The sequence below is a fragment of the Sciurus vulgaris genome, assembly GCF_902686455.1.
Source record: "Sciurus vulgaris genome assembly, chromosome: 1".
Lineage (NCBI taxonomy): Eukaryota > Metazoa > Chordata > Mammalia > Rodentia > Sciuridae > Sciurus > Sciurus vulgaris.
Window position 1 is genome coordinate 115218190 of NC_136461.1, and position 17946 is coordinate 115236135.

General features: G+C 52.9%; 1 protein-coding gene across 6 annotated transcripts; it reads right to left on the reverse strand.

The window, feature by feature from the left end:
• Positions 1–2307: 2307 nt before the first annotated feature.
• On the reverse strand, positions 2308–17275 carry DENND4B (DENN domain containing 4B). 6 transcript variants are annotated; one of them, XM_079141578.1, is made up of 28 exons: positions 16917–17275; positions 14718–15057; positions 13880–14132; positions 13584–13653; positions 13214–13383; positions 12896–13140; positions 12167–12233; positions 12018–12076; positions 11698–11842; positions 11291–11466; positions 11039–11139; positions 10260–10475; positions 9601–9746; positions 8965–9104; positions 8729–8855; positions 8135–8341; positions 7702–7830; positions 6734–6908; positions 6344–6511; positions 5694–6082; positions 5416–5538; positions 5051–5220; positions 4811–4952; positions 4384–4620; positions 3757–3883; positions 3500–3665; positions 3345–3409; positions 2308–3244 (listed from the first exon to the last, which is right to left on the reverse strand). In XM_079141578.1, exons 2-28 carry the CDS (start codon positions 15032–15034, stop codon positions 3099–3101), a joined length of 4476 nt encoding a protein of 1491 aa, XP_078997704.1. In that variant the 5' UTR covers positions 15035–15057; positions 16917–17275; the 3' UTR covers positions 2308–3098. The 6 variants fall into 6 exon arrangements, with proteins under 6 accessions (XP_078997704.1, XP_078997705.1, XP_078997703.1 ...); XM_079141579.1 differs by lacking the exon at positions 16917–17275 and adding an exon at positions 15799–16854 and having other exon boundaries at positions 7702–7785; XM_079141577.1 differs by lacking the exon at positions 16917–17275 and adding an exon at positions 15799–16853.
• Positions 17276–17946: the final 671 nt, after the last annotated feature.

The following is a 17946-nucleotide window of genomic DNA, read 5'->3' on the forward strand; positions in this document are numbered from 1 at the left end:
GCTGGGGTTGTGGCTCAGTAGTAGAGTGCTTGCCCCGCACATGCACTGGGTTCGACCCTCAGCACCATGTAAAAATAAATAAAGGTATTTTTAAAAAGAAGTAGTGAACAAGACAAAGCCATTGCCTTCATAGAGTGTACATTCCTCTTTTCCTAAACTACCATATATCATGAGTCCAGTGCATTCTCTGCTACCTAAAAAGCCATTCTCAAAACTTTGAGAAAGCATGAGAAACACAGTAGTAGAAGATACCAACCTAAAGAACGGACTGCAAGGCCTGAGAAACTGCCTCCCAACAAAATAAAAATCAGGCTTTGGAAAGGGACTTTCAAACAGGAGTGATCAAGCTCTGAAGAAGACAAGTAAGGCCAGTATTGTAGTGGACATGACCTTTGCCCTACAATGGCTCTACCACTGTTTCCCTTTTTTTTTTTTTTTTTGGTACTGAGATTGAACCCAGAGGTGCTTTACCATTGAACTACATACCCAGTCCTTTTTATTTTGAGATAGGGTCCCACTAAGTTACCCAAGTTCTCACTGAATTGTCGAGGCTGGCCTCGAACTTGCAATCCTCCTGCCTTAGTCTCCCAATTGGGAGGGATAACAGTCATGCACCATGGAAGCTAACGTTTATTGAACGTGCTTAATATTTCATATGGATAATATAATTAGTATTTAAATGACCCCCCATTTTCAGATGAGGAAAAGCTAAGGCATAGAAGTTACTTGCCTGACATCGTAAGATTAGTAAGTGGCAGAGATAAGATTTACCTCAAATTTGTTAAACTTGTACTTGTATACTCTAAAGTCTGGAGAAAGAAATTGAGCCAGGCAATTTAGACATATTCTTTCCCTCATACAACTCCCTAGGCCATAGGACAGATATCAGATATCATGGTATCATAATTTGCTATTGGAATTCCCAGATGTTCTTATAGTTACAAAATTCTGTAGTTCTCTCATCTAACTGCAGGGCTTTAGAAGGAAGCCCAAAAATGAGAAGCATAAGCTGGAAGGCAGAGTTATTATTGTGGAATCAAAGGGCATGCTAGACCAGTAAGATTATATGCTCTACTAGGATAGAGACTGAGCCCTAAAATTTTCTCACTATAGTAAGTGCAGTGCTTAGTATATTATACTGAGGGCAGGTATGTGGGCTAGGGGCATAGCTCACTGGTGGAACACTTGCCTAGCATGAATGAGGCCCTGGATTTGATCCCCAGCATCACCACCACTACACACACACACACACACACACACAAACACAAACACAAACCCCTATAAAAGGTCCTTAGGGATAAAATAATAGGGAGGTCAATTCTGGTGAGTGGGGCCTAATCAGAAACTAGGGTGACCTCTAAAGAGACCATCATCTAGCAAGAAAGATGATGGCATTTCCTAAGCCCTTTGGTTTCCTCCTTTGCAGCTCCTTTAAGGACTGGAAAAGCATCCTACCATGCTCAAAACAGAATGGGGAAGGGTCTTCTGGCTTGAAGGTTCTGGCATTCAGAAGTAGTACTTCTCTTTTCACCCAGATCTCTACCACCCAGGAATTTACGCTAAAAATTCATGTAAGTCATTTCCTCCATTTATACTCCTGCCCTCCTTTCCTAAGGCATTTCTATTTTGTTAGCTAATTCCCTTTGATAATTGGTTTTGCAGCTCTGTTAGTTGTTTCCTGTGTTTATTTCTTATACAGAAAGAAAAGGAGAACGTTGAGTGGGCCAAAGGGATTAGAAAAATGATGCCCATCTCCCTGATGTTCACAGCACAGCAAGCCCCTTTCTTTCCAGTGCTGTCCCCAGGCTGAGACCCTGATCAGAAGAGTGCTGCCTACAACTAGAGCAACTAAGGAGGGCGAGGATGACTGACTGCCAAGTCCCCCAGGACACATGAGGACCACCAAAAACAACTACTGGGGAAAGGGTTATCATCTCTGTGGAGGTAATGGATAAGTTGGGGGGCAAATTAGGGGAGAGGAAATAAGGCAAAGATGAGCTCAAGGCCCCCAGAGAATGGAGCCTTTGTGTGGGGTACAGATGAGGGACAAGGGGGTGATTGTGTGGGAAGGCTAGAAGTGCCACACAGACTGGCACTGCCATAGCCAGCACCAGATTCCCCCCTCTTCTGCTCCAAGAACTCCCTGTGCCCCAAGGGACCAGTACCAGACATGATCAGGAGAAACAAGGTATACCTGAAGGTTGCATAGGATGGAAAGCTGGAGAAGAAGATGTGCAAGCCAGGAGAAAAGGAGAAGTATAAGTAGCCCCCACTATTATCCCAGATCCAGGAAACAGGAGGCAGAAGGAAAAAGACAGAAGCAGCTTTTACTATATTTACATAGAACAAAACTTTGCAGGGAACAATTCTTATTGCACAGGTCAGGGCCCTGGGTGGATGAGGCATTCCCCAAAGTGGAGTGGACAACAAGGATCAGGACTGGAGGAGGCACCAGTTCTTCCTAAGGGGAGCTTGGGACTCCTCTAGCTCCCACTGCCTGGCTTTCAAGGAGCTACAAACCATGGTGCCCCATTTCCCTTCTCTTTCTCACTCTCCGTAAGAGCCTCATTCGCAAGGGGGCTGTGGCTCCAGAATAAATAACTTAAAATAAAATACAAACACTAAGGTAGAAAGGCATGAAGAGCCTTGGGCTCCTTCAGCAATGCCAGGGAAGAGGGACCATCACTGATGGGGAATGAGATCCCTCCCTCCTGTTCTGGGCAAAGGCTCAGTAGCTCTGTGTCTTTCCAGTTGTTTTTTAAAACAAAAACTTCTAAAATTACCAGGGCAGTGCAGATCCATGGGTGCCCTGGACAAGAGTTCCTGGAATAGGATAGGGGAGGAACAGAGCTATACCAACTCCCCTAGCTCTCCCCCAGCACTGACATGAAAAAATTAGGCAGGATGGAGATGGGGAAATTGTGACTTTGGGTAACAGTGGGTCTCCCTTTCTGCTGTCCCCACGTGGAGCCTATGGCTGAACAGGCTTCCCAGCCTGTTCCCAATTCCTTTATGAAGGGAGCAGGGAAGCAGTTTGTCTCTAGAATCTTTTTCCCTCACCTCTCCGCCACAGGCTGGAGAGGGAAGCTTAAGGGTCCCTAGCATTCCAGAGGTGCTCCGAAACATTTTCGGCAATCAATGGCCTTGGTAGTAGGCATCTGTGCCCGCCGCTGCCTCAGTTCCTCCTTGCCCATGCTGCTGGCCAGCTTGTTAAAGGCGGATTTGTACTTCTTGTCGAAGGCCACTAGGGAAGAGGGTGGAAGTCAGTGCATTAGGACCTCAGTCTCTCACACCTGGCCCACGATCCTTAAACTCCTCAGTCCCCTCCCTGCCTGCTCACTCACCTATGTCCACATGGTCCTTGCCCATAGCAGCCATTGTCAGGAATAGGATCTCGCGGTAGACACCCCTGCAGTAGAGGCAGAAGAGTGTAAACAAGAGAAAAGAGGTGTGAAGACTGACTGACATGGGTCAGGGACTACTCAGATAAGCATCATACCTCTGCAGGTGCAGGCCAGTAGGAGGGGGCCCTAGAGTTTCCAGCAAGAGCCCCACAGCCTTGTGCACCTCATTGAGTCCAACATGGCGCAGCACTGACTCCAGCAATGCCAAGCTAAGACATGCAGGTACTGGGCCTGGCCATACCACCCGCTGAGGGATTTGGCCTAGGTGAAAGGAAAAAAGGTCACCAGGATCACTGAGCCCCCTAGTCATGGAACTCACCCGTCCCATCCCTATGTCAAATACCAGACTCACTATGGACCCTCCAGAGCACATAGAGAGGTGGGCAGCTGTTGGGGTCAGGAGTCAGGATATCCCACAGCAGTCGCACCTGCACAGAGGCTGGATCGGGGGTTAGCCAAGGAGATGGGGCCTGGGGGAGCTGAAACAGGAGAGACAGTAAGGCTCACAGAATGGAAGGCAGAGGTCAAAAAATGTACAGGTAATGTCCAAAGAGACGGGCATTACAGGACACAACCAAGGAGAAGAGGGAAAGGAATCTTGTCCCATGAGAATGTAAGTTCTTCAGAGTAAGGACTTTATTTTGTAATCTGCCACATCTCTAAAGCCTGAAGACTGTGCCTAAAAGATGCTCAATAAATACTGGTGGAATGAATAGATAAAAATCAATGAATCATTTTCTAGGTACCAAGCACTACATAAGGTGTCTGTGCAACAGTCCTGTGAGGTCATTGCTTATGTCATTATAAAGATACAAAATTGTGGTCCAGAGTGGTGAAGTGCAAGGGCCAGGAGTCAATCAGGCACAACAGACTCCACAGTCTGGACTCTATAGTGCCAAGGACACAGAGGACTAAGACAAAGAGCTGGGAGACAGGAAAGGAGGCAGTTATGAAGCAGGGACCACATAAAAACACTGACCTGGTGGGGTGGGGGCCCATCACAGGAGGCCAGCACCAGGCCTGGTAGAATACTAGGCAGGCGTAGCCGTTGGAAATACCACAGAAGGTTCCAGAAGATGATGGGGTGGGCAGCAGGCAGTTCTGGCAATGCCAGCACCTCACTGCCCTCATTCTCTACCAGAGACTCCAGCTCCTTCCGCAGCACCAGGGGACTCAGGTATGCCCATGCACCACTCTCTACACGCCTAGAGGAACCCTGTCAGACACAAAGTAGAAGGGCAGTGGCGGGCACATCCCATGGCCCCATCCAGTGCCCTGCCTCCCACAAAGCCATTACTCCCAGTGGCTTCTGGGATGCCTCTTGCCTTTATTACCTTTCTATTTGACAACCCTCCACACAAGGCAACATGCTCCCACTCCTTGTGCCCTTTTGGCCCAGCTCTTACCCCCGTGTGTCCATTGCAGAGCTGGGGCTCATCCAGGGCAAGGCAGAGCCTGCGGTCACTGAGTACAGGGCCAGGACCCCCAGGAATAGGAGCATCTTTGCTGCTGCTGGCACCAGCAGGGGCAGGTTTGGGGCTGGGGGCACTGTAAGGAGAGAGCAGAAGAGGTTGGCTCTTGGACCACTACCTTCCTGTCCCACTACCTCCCTGTCCCACCCACAGCACTTGCCCTGATTTGGGCACCTGGGTCGGGAATCAAGGGTCTGAACACTGAGCAAGGGCACGAAGGGGCAGGCACAGAAGGGGCAGGTTGTGTTGAGGTTAGAGTCGTCAGGTGCCCAGCCAGCCATGATTTCTTCATCATACACCAGTGAATCGCAGGCACGGCATAGGGAGCAGCTGGAGAGCAGAATCTGAAGACAAGGAGACCCCAGGAAGTACGCCTGGATTGGCCTTCAGTGCCTTGAAGCCCATGCCCCTTCCCTGGCCCTTCCACCTCCAAATCCCAATCAGGCCTCCTCCTATCTCCTCCCCATCCCCTGCCTTTCACAGGATGACTGTGTGGTGTATGTTTTCCAGCACAGCTGTGTGGGTGGGGTTATCCTCACTTCCAGGGAAGGTGGCTGGAAGGATCCAGGGGTGTCACTGAGGCGCTCTGAGGAACGGCGGAGGCTCAGGCTACTGAGAGAAGACTCTGAGAGGTCCCACTCACTGCCCAGAGAGGCCGAGCTCTGCCATTACACAAGAAAACCTGTCAGCCAACTCCATGCTCCTCTTCACCCTGGATGCTAGGTCTAACAACCTTTCAGGGACCCCTTCTGGGTATTTGCAGCCCCTCCCAGTCCTCCTGATGCTAAGGTGTCTACACCCAGCTGTTGCTGGCTACCTCTGATGCAGTGGATCCAGGACGCTCCCGGGGTCTCAGAAGGCTGTCCATTGGGCTGCGACGGGCAGGGGGAGGCAGGTCAGGGGGCAGCTCAGATGGGGAAATGCGGGAGGCAGGGGAGCGGCGGGAAGGAGTAAGCAGCTGTTGGAGGCGGGCACCCAGCCCTCGTCGGGGGGTGCCTGCCTCATCCTGACGCCCACCAGCCTTGGGTCCTCGCCCACTCAGCCCTTCCAGGGTCTCACTGGACTGGGCACTCAGGGCCAAGCCTGAGCCCCCTGGACTGCCTCCAGGTGCCAGCTCCTCCCCTGTCAGGCTCAGGTCTGAGAGACTTCCATCATGCCAGGGTACAGGTGATCCCCGGGGTTCTAGGACCCCTAAGGCCTCTATCACTGCAGGACAAAAAATAAGGGAAGATGGAGGTCAGCCTCTCTTCCAGCTGCCTGCTTCTTCAGTACAAACAATTCCTGGCTGCATAAACTCTGACACTGGACCCCATCATGACATTCTGATTCCTCAGAGTGCACAGTTACCCAACATACAGGCCCACTCTTCCAAAACTCTGGCCCTGGTTCTTCTCCTTTCTTGCTGGCAAGTGGTTAGGAAAACTGACTATGGGGAAGAGAAGAGGAAGGTCAGACAAGAGCACTTACTGTGGGCTACACCGGCCTCCACAGTGGGCTGTGCTCCTCGGGCACTGCCCAGGCTGCCACTCTTCACCAGGCGCCCAGTGGGTGAGGCTGGGTCCCTCATACTTCGCCCAGCCCAAGTCGTCTGACGCTGAAGGGGGCGAGTGGGGGATGGGCGTTCCAGATAGGACTCTGGAAGAGAGAGAAGGTGTTTAGAGGCAGCTAGCTAGAAACCCAAAACAGAGCTCCATGGATGGACCTGGATTTGCAGGGTTCCCCTCAGGCAGAACTTCTGTTACCAGTCAAGTAGAGTTTTCTATCCTCGGAAATCCCATGCCGTCCACTAAGCCAGTTCTGGCTCTCCAAGAGCCTAGCTACCCTCTCCCTAAGCCTGCCTCACCAGTCCCTGCCCACCTCTCTGGGAACTGCTGGTCTCTTGGTGTGCTGCCACCTGCTGCTGTTGCTGCTGCCGCTGCCGGTCTCTCAAAGGCTGACGGAATTGAGCAGCCCCCAGAACAACATTCCGGAGCTTGGCCCAGCGCAGGCGTCCACCTGGTGTACCAGACGGCCACTTGCTTTCCAGCACAGCCTGCCAAGTACAGTACCCATCAGGATGGCCTCTTTCCAAAACCCTGACCCCAGCCTGATGCCTACCTCCTGTCCTAGAGTCCCAGGGACCAACTTCCCCTCCACACATCCTGCCTAGGACTATCTGACCAATGGCTCATCTAGAAACAAGAGTAATTGTGAGCAGCTGTCCTGAGAAGACCTACAAGAAGTAGGAGAAAGTTCATATTCAAACTCTACTACTTATAAACTATATGGCTTTGAAGAAATCATTTCAGATTTTGGTCATTAAGTTTCCTCATCTGAAAAGCAGGAGATAGTTTAGTATTATGGTTAAGGGGCTGAACTTAGGAAATATGGATATGCCTTTGCTCAGATCCTAGCACCCTAACTTGTTCGCTATGGGACTTTGAGCAAGTTATGAATTTTCTGTAACCTCATCTACTCTTCTATGAGATGGGGATAATCCTTTTACCCCATGGGTCATGGTGAAGATAAAATTATTTAAAATGTATAATATAAAATTAAAAAATAAAACATATAATATATTTGGAATAGTGCCTGATATACTAGCCAACACTATAAGCTATAGTCAGAGTTGTTGTAAGAATTAAAGTAGCTGAGATGAAAAAAAAAAAAAAAAAAATCTGTTGGTGCCTAGGCAATAAGAAGAGCACACTGGATGCCAATGATTACAGGACCTAGTTTAATTGCACAAGCCCAATCTCCAAGACTGGAGAGAGCAGGTGTAAGAAGCAGCACACCCCATGCACACCTGGTACAGACTGCCAGCCATGCCACCCCTAACTAGGTACCTTGTTGTAGTAACCATAAGTGATGGTGTTGGGCACAATGCCTGCCCGCCGCATCTCCAACATGACCCGCACAGACAAAACAGGCTGTCCATAATATGAGCAGAGCTGCATTAGCACCCGGTAACACACCTGGGCCAAGAGAGGCACAGAATGACAGAAGACTCACTCCCAACCCAAATCCTCAAGTCTCAACAAGTGCCCTCTTCCAGCCTTTCCAGTTCTTACACACTTCACTGGCCCCTTCTAGCTCTTTCCTGCTGATCCTGCTACCCTGCAGTCCTCACTGCTATGCCCCAATCATGCTCACTTAGTAAACGCTTATGGAGCATCTGCCCAGCTCTAGGGCTCCCCATCTGCTTTTCTTCAACTCCAACAAGTTTCCCTCTCACAGCCTCCATGGCTGCAAATGGCCTCATAGTAAATGGCTGCCTACCTCATCAGGGAGCACCACCTTGCGGCTCTCCATCTCACGTAGCACATGGTAGGCTGTGTGTAGTGCCCGCACCCGGGAGGGTGCTGACCGCACATAGGCAGGAAGACACAGGAACCACAGCCCATAGCAATGGCCCAGCAGGCACCGGGCCCACAGTTCAGGCATAGTTGCTGACTTCTGTGCCATCCGCTGTGCCACCTTCATCTCCTAGGTGGGGCAGAGAACACACAGGATGAATATGATGCCAGGGCAGGTCAAGAGAAGCAGTGCCTTCCATGAGGGAGGGTCTGTGCTCTGAGGAGGGATGCTATACTAAACAGGTTGCAGCTCTTGAGCATGGGCAGGTGCCCTGGACTAAGCAGCCAACCTCTGCATTCCCAGAAATGAAGATGGTGAGGGCGATGATGATGACAATGACAACAGTAACAATAACAAATGTTTGTACAACACTGCTTTTTAAATGCCAGGCATATGTAAACTTCCTAACAACTCTATGGGATAAATATCATTATTATCCTTTTTTAACAGATGAAGAAACTGAAGCAGCAGCCCTTGGCTGAGCCAGGTTTCCCATGGGGTTCACCAGCTGATTACCTGTTTGGTACGGCGAGGGGCAGGACTGCTGGGAGTGCTACGGGATGGGCCTGGCACAGGCAGGACCCCTGGTTGCTCTTGAGGAGACTCAAATAACTCAGCCCGTAACTCTGGGAACCCATCATAGCTGGAGGGGCAGAGACAGCCAATATCAGGGGCAGTTGGTATAGAGTCATGCAACTGAAGTGGATCATCCCAGGGGTCTTGGAACACAGGAGGGGACAAAAAACTCTCACCAGTACTGGGGAGTGGATTCACTGCCCTCTGGTACTGGGGGCTCCTCAGGGGGTGTGATAAAGACAGTGAGCTCACTTCCTGACAGTTCTTCCAGCTCCACTAAGGGTGTCATCTCGGGTTTCTCCTGCTCTGGGTGGACCTAAACAGGAAGGTAAGAGAGTGAGCATTAGACAGCAGGCATGGCTGGTTGCAGTGGTGCTGCACACCTTGTAACCTAGTGACTCAGGAGGCTGAGGCAGGAGGATTGAAAGTTTGAGGTAGCCTTGGCAACTTAGTGAGACCCTGTCTCAAAATTAAAAAATAAAAGGGTTAGGGATATAGTTCAGTACAAAAAATAATAATAAAATAAAAGGACAGTGGGCACAGAGGTAGCCAGATGTCCAGAAAATGGTATCTTCCAGGAAAGCACATCCAAGGGAAGGAATCCTGAAGACACAGCTGAGGGACAGAATCGGGAATGGGAGGATACTACATCTAGGAAGCCAGATGTATGGCTGTACAGTTGTGTGCTGTGTGACTCGGGGGGTGCCCTCCTAGTCACAGTGAGATATATTTGGGTTTACAGTGAGCTGTGGGCAAAAGAGACAAGCAGAAGGAGAGCAGAGGCCACTGGGCACATAGAGAAGGCTCAATACCTTGTCGACACAAGAGTCAAAGAATTCAAGGGCAGCATGCCGAGCAGAACCAAAAGAACATTCTTCGATGAACTGTGAGAACATCTGCGTGTGCAACAGCTGAGAGTACAGCTTGTGGCTGGAGCGTTCTCGGGACTTGAGGAAACCTGATGGGGACAAGAATGAGGCCGGGAGGGAGGTTACCAGGTCTCTCCCACAGCCATGCCTGCCCTGCACTGTTCTTGGTTCCCTGACCTCTTAGGACCCATGCCCATCAAGGTCGTCATTTCTTTGGCCCACTGATACATTTACTCCACAGACCAGCTCAGCTCCTCTAGCACCACGGTCCCCCAGAGTCCTTTCTTTTTGTCTATCTGTACCCACTGTCATAGACTGAGGGTTCTCCAAGGACAGGTCCCTCAAGAGGGACCATAAAGGCTGCTCACAAAGGTCACTATGTCCACTCTACACCCAGGACTCCCAGAGAGCAGGGCCACATCTGGTTCATCTTTGTACCCTTACTCCAAGAACAGAAGAATGGTTGGCTCAAAGCAGGTAATCAAAACATTTACTGAGTTGAAGAATAAGAAACCGAGTAGTACCCAGGCCCCCTTGCCCAGCTCCTCCCATGATACCCCCTCCCATGATACCCTCTCCAAGCAGAAATAAACCCATGTTACCCTGAAGGTAGAAAAGGTTGTCAACATCACGAGCCCCCTCGGATGGGGCCTGGGTAAGGGGGCGCAGAAAGTCCCGGTAGCCCTTGAGCAGACAGGCCATAAAGCGCAGGAAGGCTCCCTGGACTTCCCGCTCCAGGCGGGCACGGCGACCACAAACTGCCTCATAGTCTGTCAACAGGAATTCCAGGGATGCCTCCTCCTCAGGTCCAGTATAAGCTGGGAATCAATGCCCCAGAGTCAGAGTCAGCACCACAGTGCTTACCTTACCTCCATTCCTCACACTGACATCTCTATTTCCACCTCCAGCCTCTCTCAGACCTCACACCAATAGTGGCTAAAAGATTAACTTCAGGTAATAGCTTTAAGCCTCCCCAGTCACAAGTCCTACCTTCCTGATGTGTTCAGGAATGCTGTTTGCCCCTCCTTCTAGCTGTTTCTTTATTTTATTTATTTATTTTTGTACTAGAGATTGATCCCAAAGGTACATCTCAGTCCTATTTTATTTTTTACTTAGAAACAGGGTCTCACCCACTTGCTGAAGCTGGCCTTGAACTTGTGGTTGTCCTGATTCAGTCTCCCAGCTCACTGGGATTACAGGTGTGCACCATGGCACCCAGCTTCCTTCTGGCTTCTATTGGAATTTGAACCCCCTGACTTCCACCAAATCCTGACTCCTCTAAGGTCCTCAAGGAATGTCTAGTTCCCCACAACCCTCCCCATACTAGAGGTCAGAGACCAATGACCAGCTCCCAGTTCCCACTCCCACTGAGTCTTCTCACTCTGGTCCAGTTGCTGGTACAGGGTTGTTAGTGTGGCCAGTAGAACTTTGTAGGGTCTGCGGGGCAGGGTCCGAGGGGAGAGAAGCTTCTTTTCCTCTGTCCTAAGAGATAAACATGAAGATAAAGAATGATATGGCTCCTCACAAGCCTCCCTTATTTTTGCCTGAAGCTCCTTTTGAGTCAGTGGCAGCCCACACATCGACCCTTGCATGCTCACCTCCCATAGCCCCCAGATGAGACCCAGCCTCTTACTGGAAGAGCGTGTTGGTATCAAGATCAACACAGATGACATCAGCAGGAGGGTCATGCAGATCAAAGTAGCTGGAGTGGATACCCACAATGAAGGGCACGGGGGCGCTCAGCACATCTGCCAGCACCAGGGGGCACAGCGGAATGTAGGGGCACTGCCAGTGCAATGGGAAGATCATCTGAAGTCCAGAGAGTAAGAACAGGTGAGCAAGGACTGGGGCAGCAGTGAGGGACACAGGAGGGAGAGAGGGTACTGACCTTGGGGAGCTGGTACCTATTTATCCCTAAAGTCTGAACCCAGGGGGAGGACCCTCCCCAAGGAAGGAAAAGTAAGGTGACAAATCCAAAAAGGTAGACACCAGAAAGAACAGTGGTTCAGGGGAAGGTGGACTGGGCAGTGTGGCACTTACTGAGACGAGGGCCTCACAGACACTGGTGAGCAGGTCTGGCCGCAGGGAGTGGACCAGTAGTTTGTGCTCTGTGAGCACAGCCAACAGAAGCGTGACAGCCAACTCGGGGCCCAGGCTCTGTAGCAGCTGCAGGAAACTGGCACCACTGCAGGCAATGCGGGGGTGAGGAGTGAGTAACCAGAAGACTCTAGAGACTCTTCCCCAAACACTGGGCACAGACACCACGTAGGCCCAGCCTGCAAAGACTTCAACGACTGCCCTCAGCACCTACCATGTCCTCAGTCATCAAAGATTCCCTCCCCCTGAACCTGGGCACAAACCTGAGAGGCAGGGGTGAGGATACAGGTTGACAGAGGAGCAGGTTGTCATAGGGAGACATCTGGGGGGGCAAAAGAGCCACAGATCAGGATGTTGACGGCTAGCCCATGCCTGCTCCTCCCTTTCCATCCAGCCCAGCCCCAGCTCTTACCTGCACTAAGATGCGGGGTCTCTGTGGGGAAGGGAAGGGGACATTGTGAATGAAGTGGGAGATGTGCCTGCAGAGAGAGGGAAATAGGTGAGGCAGACTCCCCAGTCCATCCCTATCCTACCTCCACCATGTTTCTCCATCTTCTGAGCTCCAGAATCTTACTCCTAGTCAGGCACAGTGGCACATGCTTATAAACCCAGTAGCTCAGGAGGTTGAGGCAGTATGATCACGAGTTCAAAGCCAGCCTCAGAATTTAGTGAGGCCCTAAGCAACTCAGTAAGACCCTGTCTCTAAATAAAACACAAAAAAGGGCTGGGGATGTGACTCAGTAGTTGAGTATCCCTGAATTCGAAGTTCAATCTCTGGTACAAAAAAAAAAAAAAAAACTTATTCCTACCATGTTAGATATAACTAAAAAGAACCAATTTTAAAAAATTCTATTTCATAGGGAAAAAAAGAATATTACTTTTCCCTGAACCCCACTTCATGACCTGCATAGCCATCAAAGCCTTCATTATACTTAGGACTTGTACAAATCACACACAGCCCTTGTCAGGACCCAATTAGCAAGTGTAGGCTGGATTTCAGGCTGTTCATCTCAGCTGATGACATTTTTTCCAATGGCCAAACCGTACAACCACACACTACAGCCCTGTCCCCTACCCACGTTCAACCCACCCCATCTCCATCTTAGTCCCTCCTTCCCAGTGTCAGGGTAGCCATGCTCACGCTTCCAAGGGCAGGCGGTGGGGGCCAGAGACAGAGTAGCGATAAAGGAAGGTGAGGAAGGCTCTGAAGGCTGGAAAGGCAGGCCAGTGGGACAGCACAGCAATGGCACGCCGACTCCGCACAGCGCGGCCCCCCAGCGCCCGGCCCCGTTCCACAGCACTCAGCAGGCCCAGTGCCCGGGCCTGCCGCTCTGACAGCCTGGCTCGTGGAAATGCCTCATAGAACTGCAGGGCGGCACCATACACCTGGCAGGGGACAGAGGGACAGTCAGGCAGGCTCTGCATAGCCCAGGCCCCTTACCACACACCACACACCTACCTTATCACCAGCGGCACCCGTGAGCACAAAGGTGGAGAAGACGGGCACAGGGTACTTTGTCTGGGCAGGCCAGCACTCGATAGTAGCCCCCATGGGCAGGCAGAAGACGGGTACTGACTCAGGTAGCGGGAATGCCTCATTGTCCTCCTCTGGGTAGCGGCCCAGCAGCTCTGCACCCAAGCAGAGTGAGGAGTACCCAAAAGGAGGGGTGTCCATCAGACTCCAGGGAAAGGAGCCAGGGAATCCCAGAGAAGGGCCAAGCAGCAAAAGGGAAATAAATTCTAGGGACACTTGAGGGTACCAATCAAGAGGCACCAGGGTGGAGGGACAAGGAGGGTCAAAGGTTAGGACGGACAGAGGGGCCACTCACCTGCCTCATACACCAGTGTGTTGGCTTTGGCCAGGCCCACCTTGTAGCACAGATACACTGCTGGGCCCCACTGTCCCAGATGGCAAGAGACAAGCAGAGACACAGCTACCAAAGGTTTCTGAGGTCCATTTTCTCTCTACCACCCCTAAGTGGGCTTTTGTCTTCAGAGCTCTTGCTAATACCAACCCTTCAAGCCCAATCATCCCTCTGGCCTGCCGCCAGTCCCTTTATGCCCAGTTTCACACCCTCACACCAATGGCCCAGGTCTCAGCCCTTGGCTCCACAGCCCCACTCACCATGCCAGGGTTGAGGTTGCGGGGCAACCGGCAGTAAGTATGAGGAGTGCCCTCACCCTTGCTGGGCAGCACCAAGCAGAGGTCAGTGATGCCCAGGGCATGCAGTCCTGCCCCCTCTGCTGCCCGCCTGTAAGTGAGGTAGGTGCGGGGATGCCCAGGGCCTGGAGGGGCCAGGTTGGCTGAGTGGCTGTACGGTGTAGTATCGAGCACTTGGAAGCCAGGCTTGGGACGTTCCTTGCCCTCGTATAACACCCTGGGCACAGAGAACAGAAAGGAATGTCAAGAGGACAGGATAGAAGAGAATGACCTCAATCCTGCCAGATCTGCCTACCTAGTCTCTTCAACTGCTTTGCACCCTCAGCCTTGTCAAACCCAATACCAGGGCCCACCTCTTCTTGCTGAACTTTTCTCCAGAATCCCATGGCCCCTCTTATGCCCTTGACTCTATCTATCAGTCAGTAACAACCTCACATGCCTTCCACAGCTCTCATACTCATGAATAAACACCAAGACTCGATTGACACTGTGCTAAATCCCTCAGGTGGGTTATTCCATTCAATCTTAAGCATCCTATGAGGGACTATTATCCTCATTTTGCAGATGAGGGAACAGGCCCTCAGTGGGGTTTTATAACCTGCCCAAGACCAGAGGGCTAGTTGGCAGCAACACTGGCACAAAAACCCAAATCTGAGAAGCCCTTCCTCCCTGGCTTCTGGTCCATGCTGCTCCCACTCCCCTGGCCCTCCCCTCATCCCAAACCCCTAACTCTACCTCTCCTGATCTTACCCATAGTACCTCCCAGCCTCCCTTGGGGCCACCATGGGTAGGAGACACACACCCCAACTCAACAAGGGGGGGCTTGTCACGGCCACGGCGGTAGCAGATGACAGGTTGAGTTCCACCCAGGAGCCCAGCACTGAATTCCAAGGGGTGGCCACCAGCAGAAGCCTGGATGCACGTATAGCCCTGGGGCACTTCCTCGCCCAGTGCCCTAGCGATGACGGCCACATCTGTGATGGGCTCAGCTGGCCGGGGAGGGCGCAGGGGCCCACTGGGTTCAGGAACCCACGTTTCCTCAGGGATAGGTGCTCCGTTCCCTGCAAGCCCAGCTACCACGAAGTAATCCACCAGTCGGGGGGGCCGCTCCTCCGCCATGGCCCCCCCCTCACTCACTGCATCTGGAATGGGCAAGTGAGGAAGAGATGGAGCATGGGAGACTGGTATTACCATGGCAAGCAGAGTGCTGCCTCCTCCCCTTGCTCCCCTCCTGTTCCTAGTCCTTCCAAAGAAAGATGGGATAAGTGGTCAATCTGGAATTCTCCCACCTCTCACATCACCAGGCTCTTACAGCCCACCACAGCTCCTTAAAGAGACCAGGTCTCTCCCACTTGGCAGTTCTTTCCCCAAAGAACCCAAACTCCACCACACTCGGCTGGCCTGGGTTCTGACATCATATTGCTCATGTATTCATAAAGGCGCAACCCCTCCACACACTTACATACAAGTTATAACATCACAGAGATCACAATATTTATTCTGGCCACAACAGCATACCAACTTTAGTCTTTTTAAAGGGTTTCTGGCCTTCTTGCTCTAGTTATGACATCCTAAGAACCTCCTGATCCAGTTAACACTCTTAAAGAGGCCATTCCTAAGTTTTTAGAAGACACCACCAGTAGGTTTCTGGTAAATTTCACAAAACCCAAGCTTTAGTGTCTTTTCACCAGTGGCCTTTTTCCTGCCTTAACTCAACTACCCTGGCCCAACGACCAGAGCCCTCCCACTTCCAGGATCCTTAACTATCTCCAGTTAGGTCCAAAGTGGCTGTGGAAGATAGTTCCAGCCATCCCACACCCTCCGCCACAGAGCCCTGAGACAGAATTAGGCCCACAACAGCCTTTTAGTAACTGTTTCCTCACCTGCCTCCATGGCCCGCCCCAGAGAGTAGAGACCCAAGGGTCCTGAGGCGCCCCGGGGTGCAGAAGCTGGGATAGAGCCTGGTGGGTGTTCACAGCAGGGGCCAGGAACGTGGGGGAGTGCTTCAGAGGGGAAGGGAGGTTACTTCCTGAAACCGTGGAGGGGAAGCTGCAGCTCAGCAGAAGGCAGCCTATGGGTGTGTGTGGCGGCGGCTTACTGCTGAAGGTGCCAGCGAAGCATCATGCCAAGACCGAACCTCAGACCATAGGGCCCTGAGCAAGGCAGAGGATGTTCTGAATGGCTCCAGGATATACCGTTCTACTCAATCTCCCACTCTTCCCCCAGAGAACTGGGAGCAAAGGAGTCTCCTGGGGCCAGGTTGTCTGTCTCTGTCTGTCTGTCTCTCTCTCTCCTTAAACCGGCTTCTGGACACACACGCCCCAACCCCAGCTAAATTTAGCCTCCACGTCTAGGAGGTGAAGCCAGGAGTAGGCGTCAGCCTCCTGATTTAACTCGAGGGCACAGCCCCCTCCCTCATCTACTGCAGGCAAAAGGGAGTCCTATGCCCAAGGCACAGGCACAGGCAGTTAGGTGGGACCATCTGAGCGGCAAGTGGGTGGCCCCCATGCGCCGAACGTGCGCAGGAATCCCCCGGACCCAGCCAGGGGCGTCTTACAGAGGGTAACCCTTTCTCCCTAAGGAAAGCAACCCGCACAGGGGCCACTCTGGTTTCCAACGCCCACATGCCGGGCGACGGGAAGTTGGGGTTGGGGCAGAGGGCGCGCGGAGGGGAAGGAAGCTGAGCAAGGAGCTGGAAGGCAGAGAAAAGTCGGCGCGCCGGGGGCCGAAGACGTGACGGCAGCAGCGCCGGCCGCCGCGTGACCCGAGTAGGAGGGAGGGGTGCTCCAGCTCCGGCACCCGCGGGAGCAGAAGGGGTGCGGGGTGCCCGACACAGCTAGCTAACTCCCGGCTGCGCCTGCCCCTCCACTTTCACTTCCCCAGGAGAGAGGAAGCGGAACCAGATGTGCAGCGTTGGAGAACAGCTGGGGGCTGTCCCCCGCCCCGCCGGCGCTCCCTCCCTTCCTTCCCCGCCCGCCGCCCCGCCCGGTCCGGCCCCTACCTGCCTGCCCTGCGACTGCCCGGCCGGCCGGCCCGCTGGCGGGTGGCTCGGAGGGCGGGCTGGCGGGCCGGCGGGCGGCGGGACTACCCGGCCCCGGACATGGCGCACCGGACTTGGGCGCCGCTCGCGCCTGGGCGGCGAGTGAAGGAAGAAGAAGCGGCCGAGGGCACCAGGGCGCGGGGCGCCGTGGAGGGAGATCTGGGCGGTCCCAGCGTAGCGTCCCTGCCGCGCTGCGCCACGCTGGGACTGCAGCCGCGCCGCTAGCCGGGCCGCGCGGTCCTCCCAGCTCCCGCGGTGCTGGGGGCCCAGCGCTCCTCCGCGCGCCCCGCTTTCTCCACTCCCCCTACCCCCCTTCGGGGCCGCGGGCGCCGCCGCTACCCCTACCCCCCCTCCTCGGCCGGCGGCCGTGACCCCAGCAAGTGCGGGCCCAGCACCCTGCCGCCTGCAGCGCGACACCTGGCGGCTGGGAGGGCCCCCTGCACCCAAGCGGGTTCCCACCATCTAGCCGGTGCCTCTGGACGCTGACCCCGATAGCCCTGAAGTCGGCGCCTTCTCACGTCCTACCCTGGGTCCTACAATCAGATATGTTGTGCATGCCTGGGACAAGGTGAAGTCCTAGACTTGAGGAACCCAGGTGGCTCCCCGCGTTTCCAGGTTTAGGGCACACTGCATTCCCTTCAGAAGCTCTGAGTTTTCTTTTCTGGAAATGACATGAGCTTTGGAAAGAGGAAGAGGAGAAGCTAGGGTGTGGTGAAGAATAGTGGAGGTGGGGTAACTGAGGAGGGGCACCATTCTTCTCACTGTGCTGGGTGGGAAAAGAGCAGAGGCTCAGACAGCCAAAGCACTGGTAAACACATACAGAAAGGGGAAACCTCTTCACATCACGGTTGACAGGCAATGATCTGTTGAATTAAAATTCTCAAATAAGTGGAGGTGTGGGGAGGCGGAAGTGAATTCATGCATAGGAAGCAAGTGGGAAAGGAGGGCTTCCTCGAGGCTTGTCTAGGTCCTGGAGGCATAAATGACCATA

What these genes read in the sequence shown, in the direction of transcription:
- DENND4B (XM_079141577.1), bottom strand. An exon ending in GACCCCGCATCTTAGTGCAG is followed by an intron (nt 12,077 to 12,166) that starts GTAAGAGCTGGG and finishes TTGCCCCCCCAG; the next exon opens with ATGTCTCCCTATGACAACCT. An exon ending in CTGGATCCACTGCATCAGAG is followed by an intron (nt 5,539 to 5,693) that starts GTAGCCAGCAAC and finishes GTGTAATGGCAG; the next exon opens with AGCTCGGCCTCTCTGGGCAG.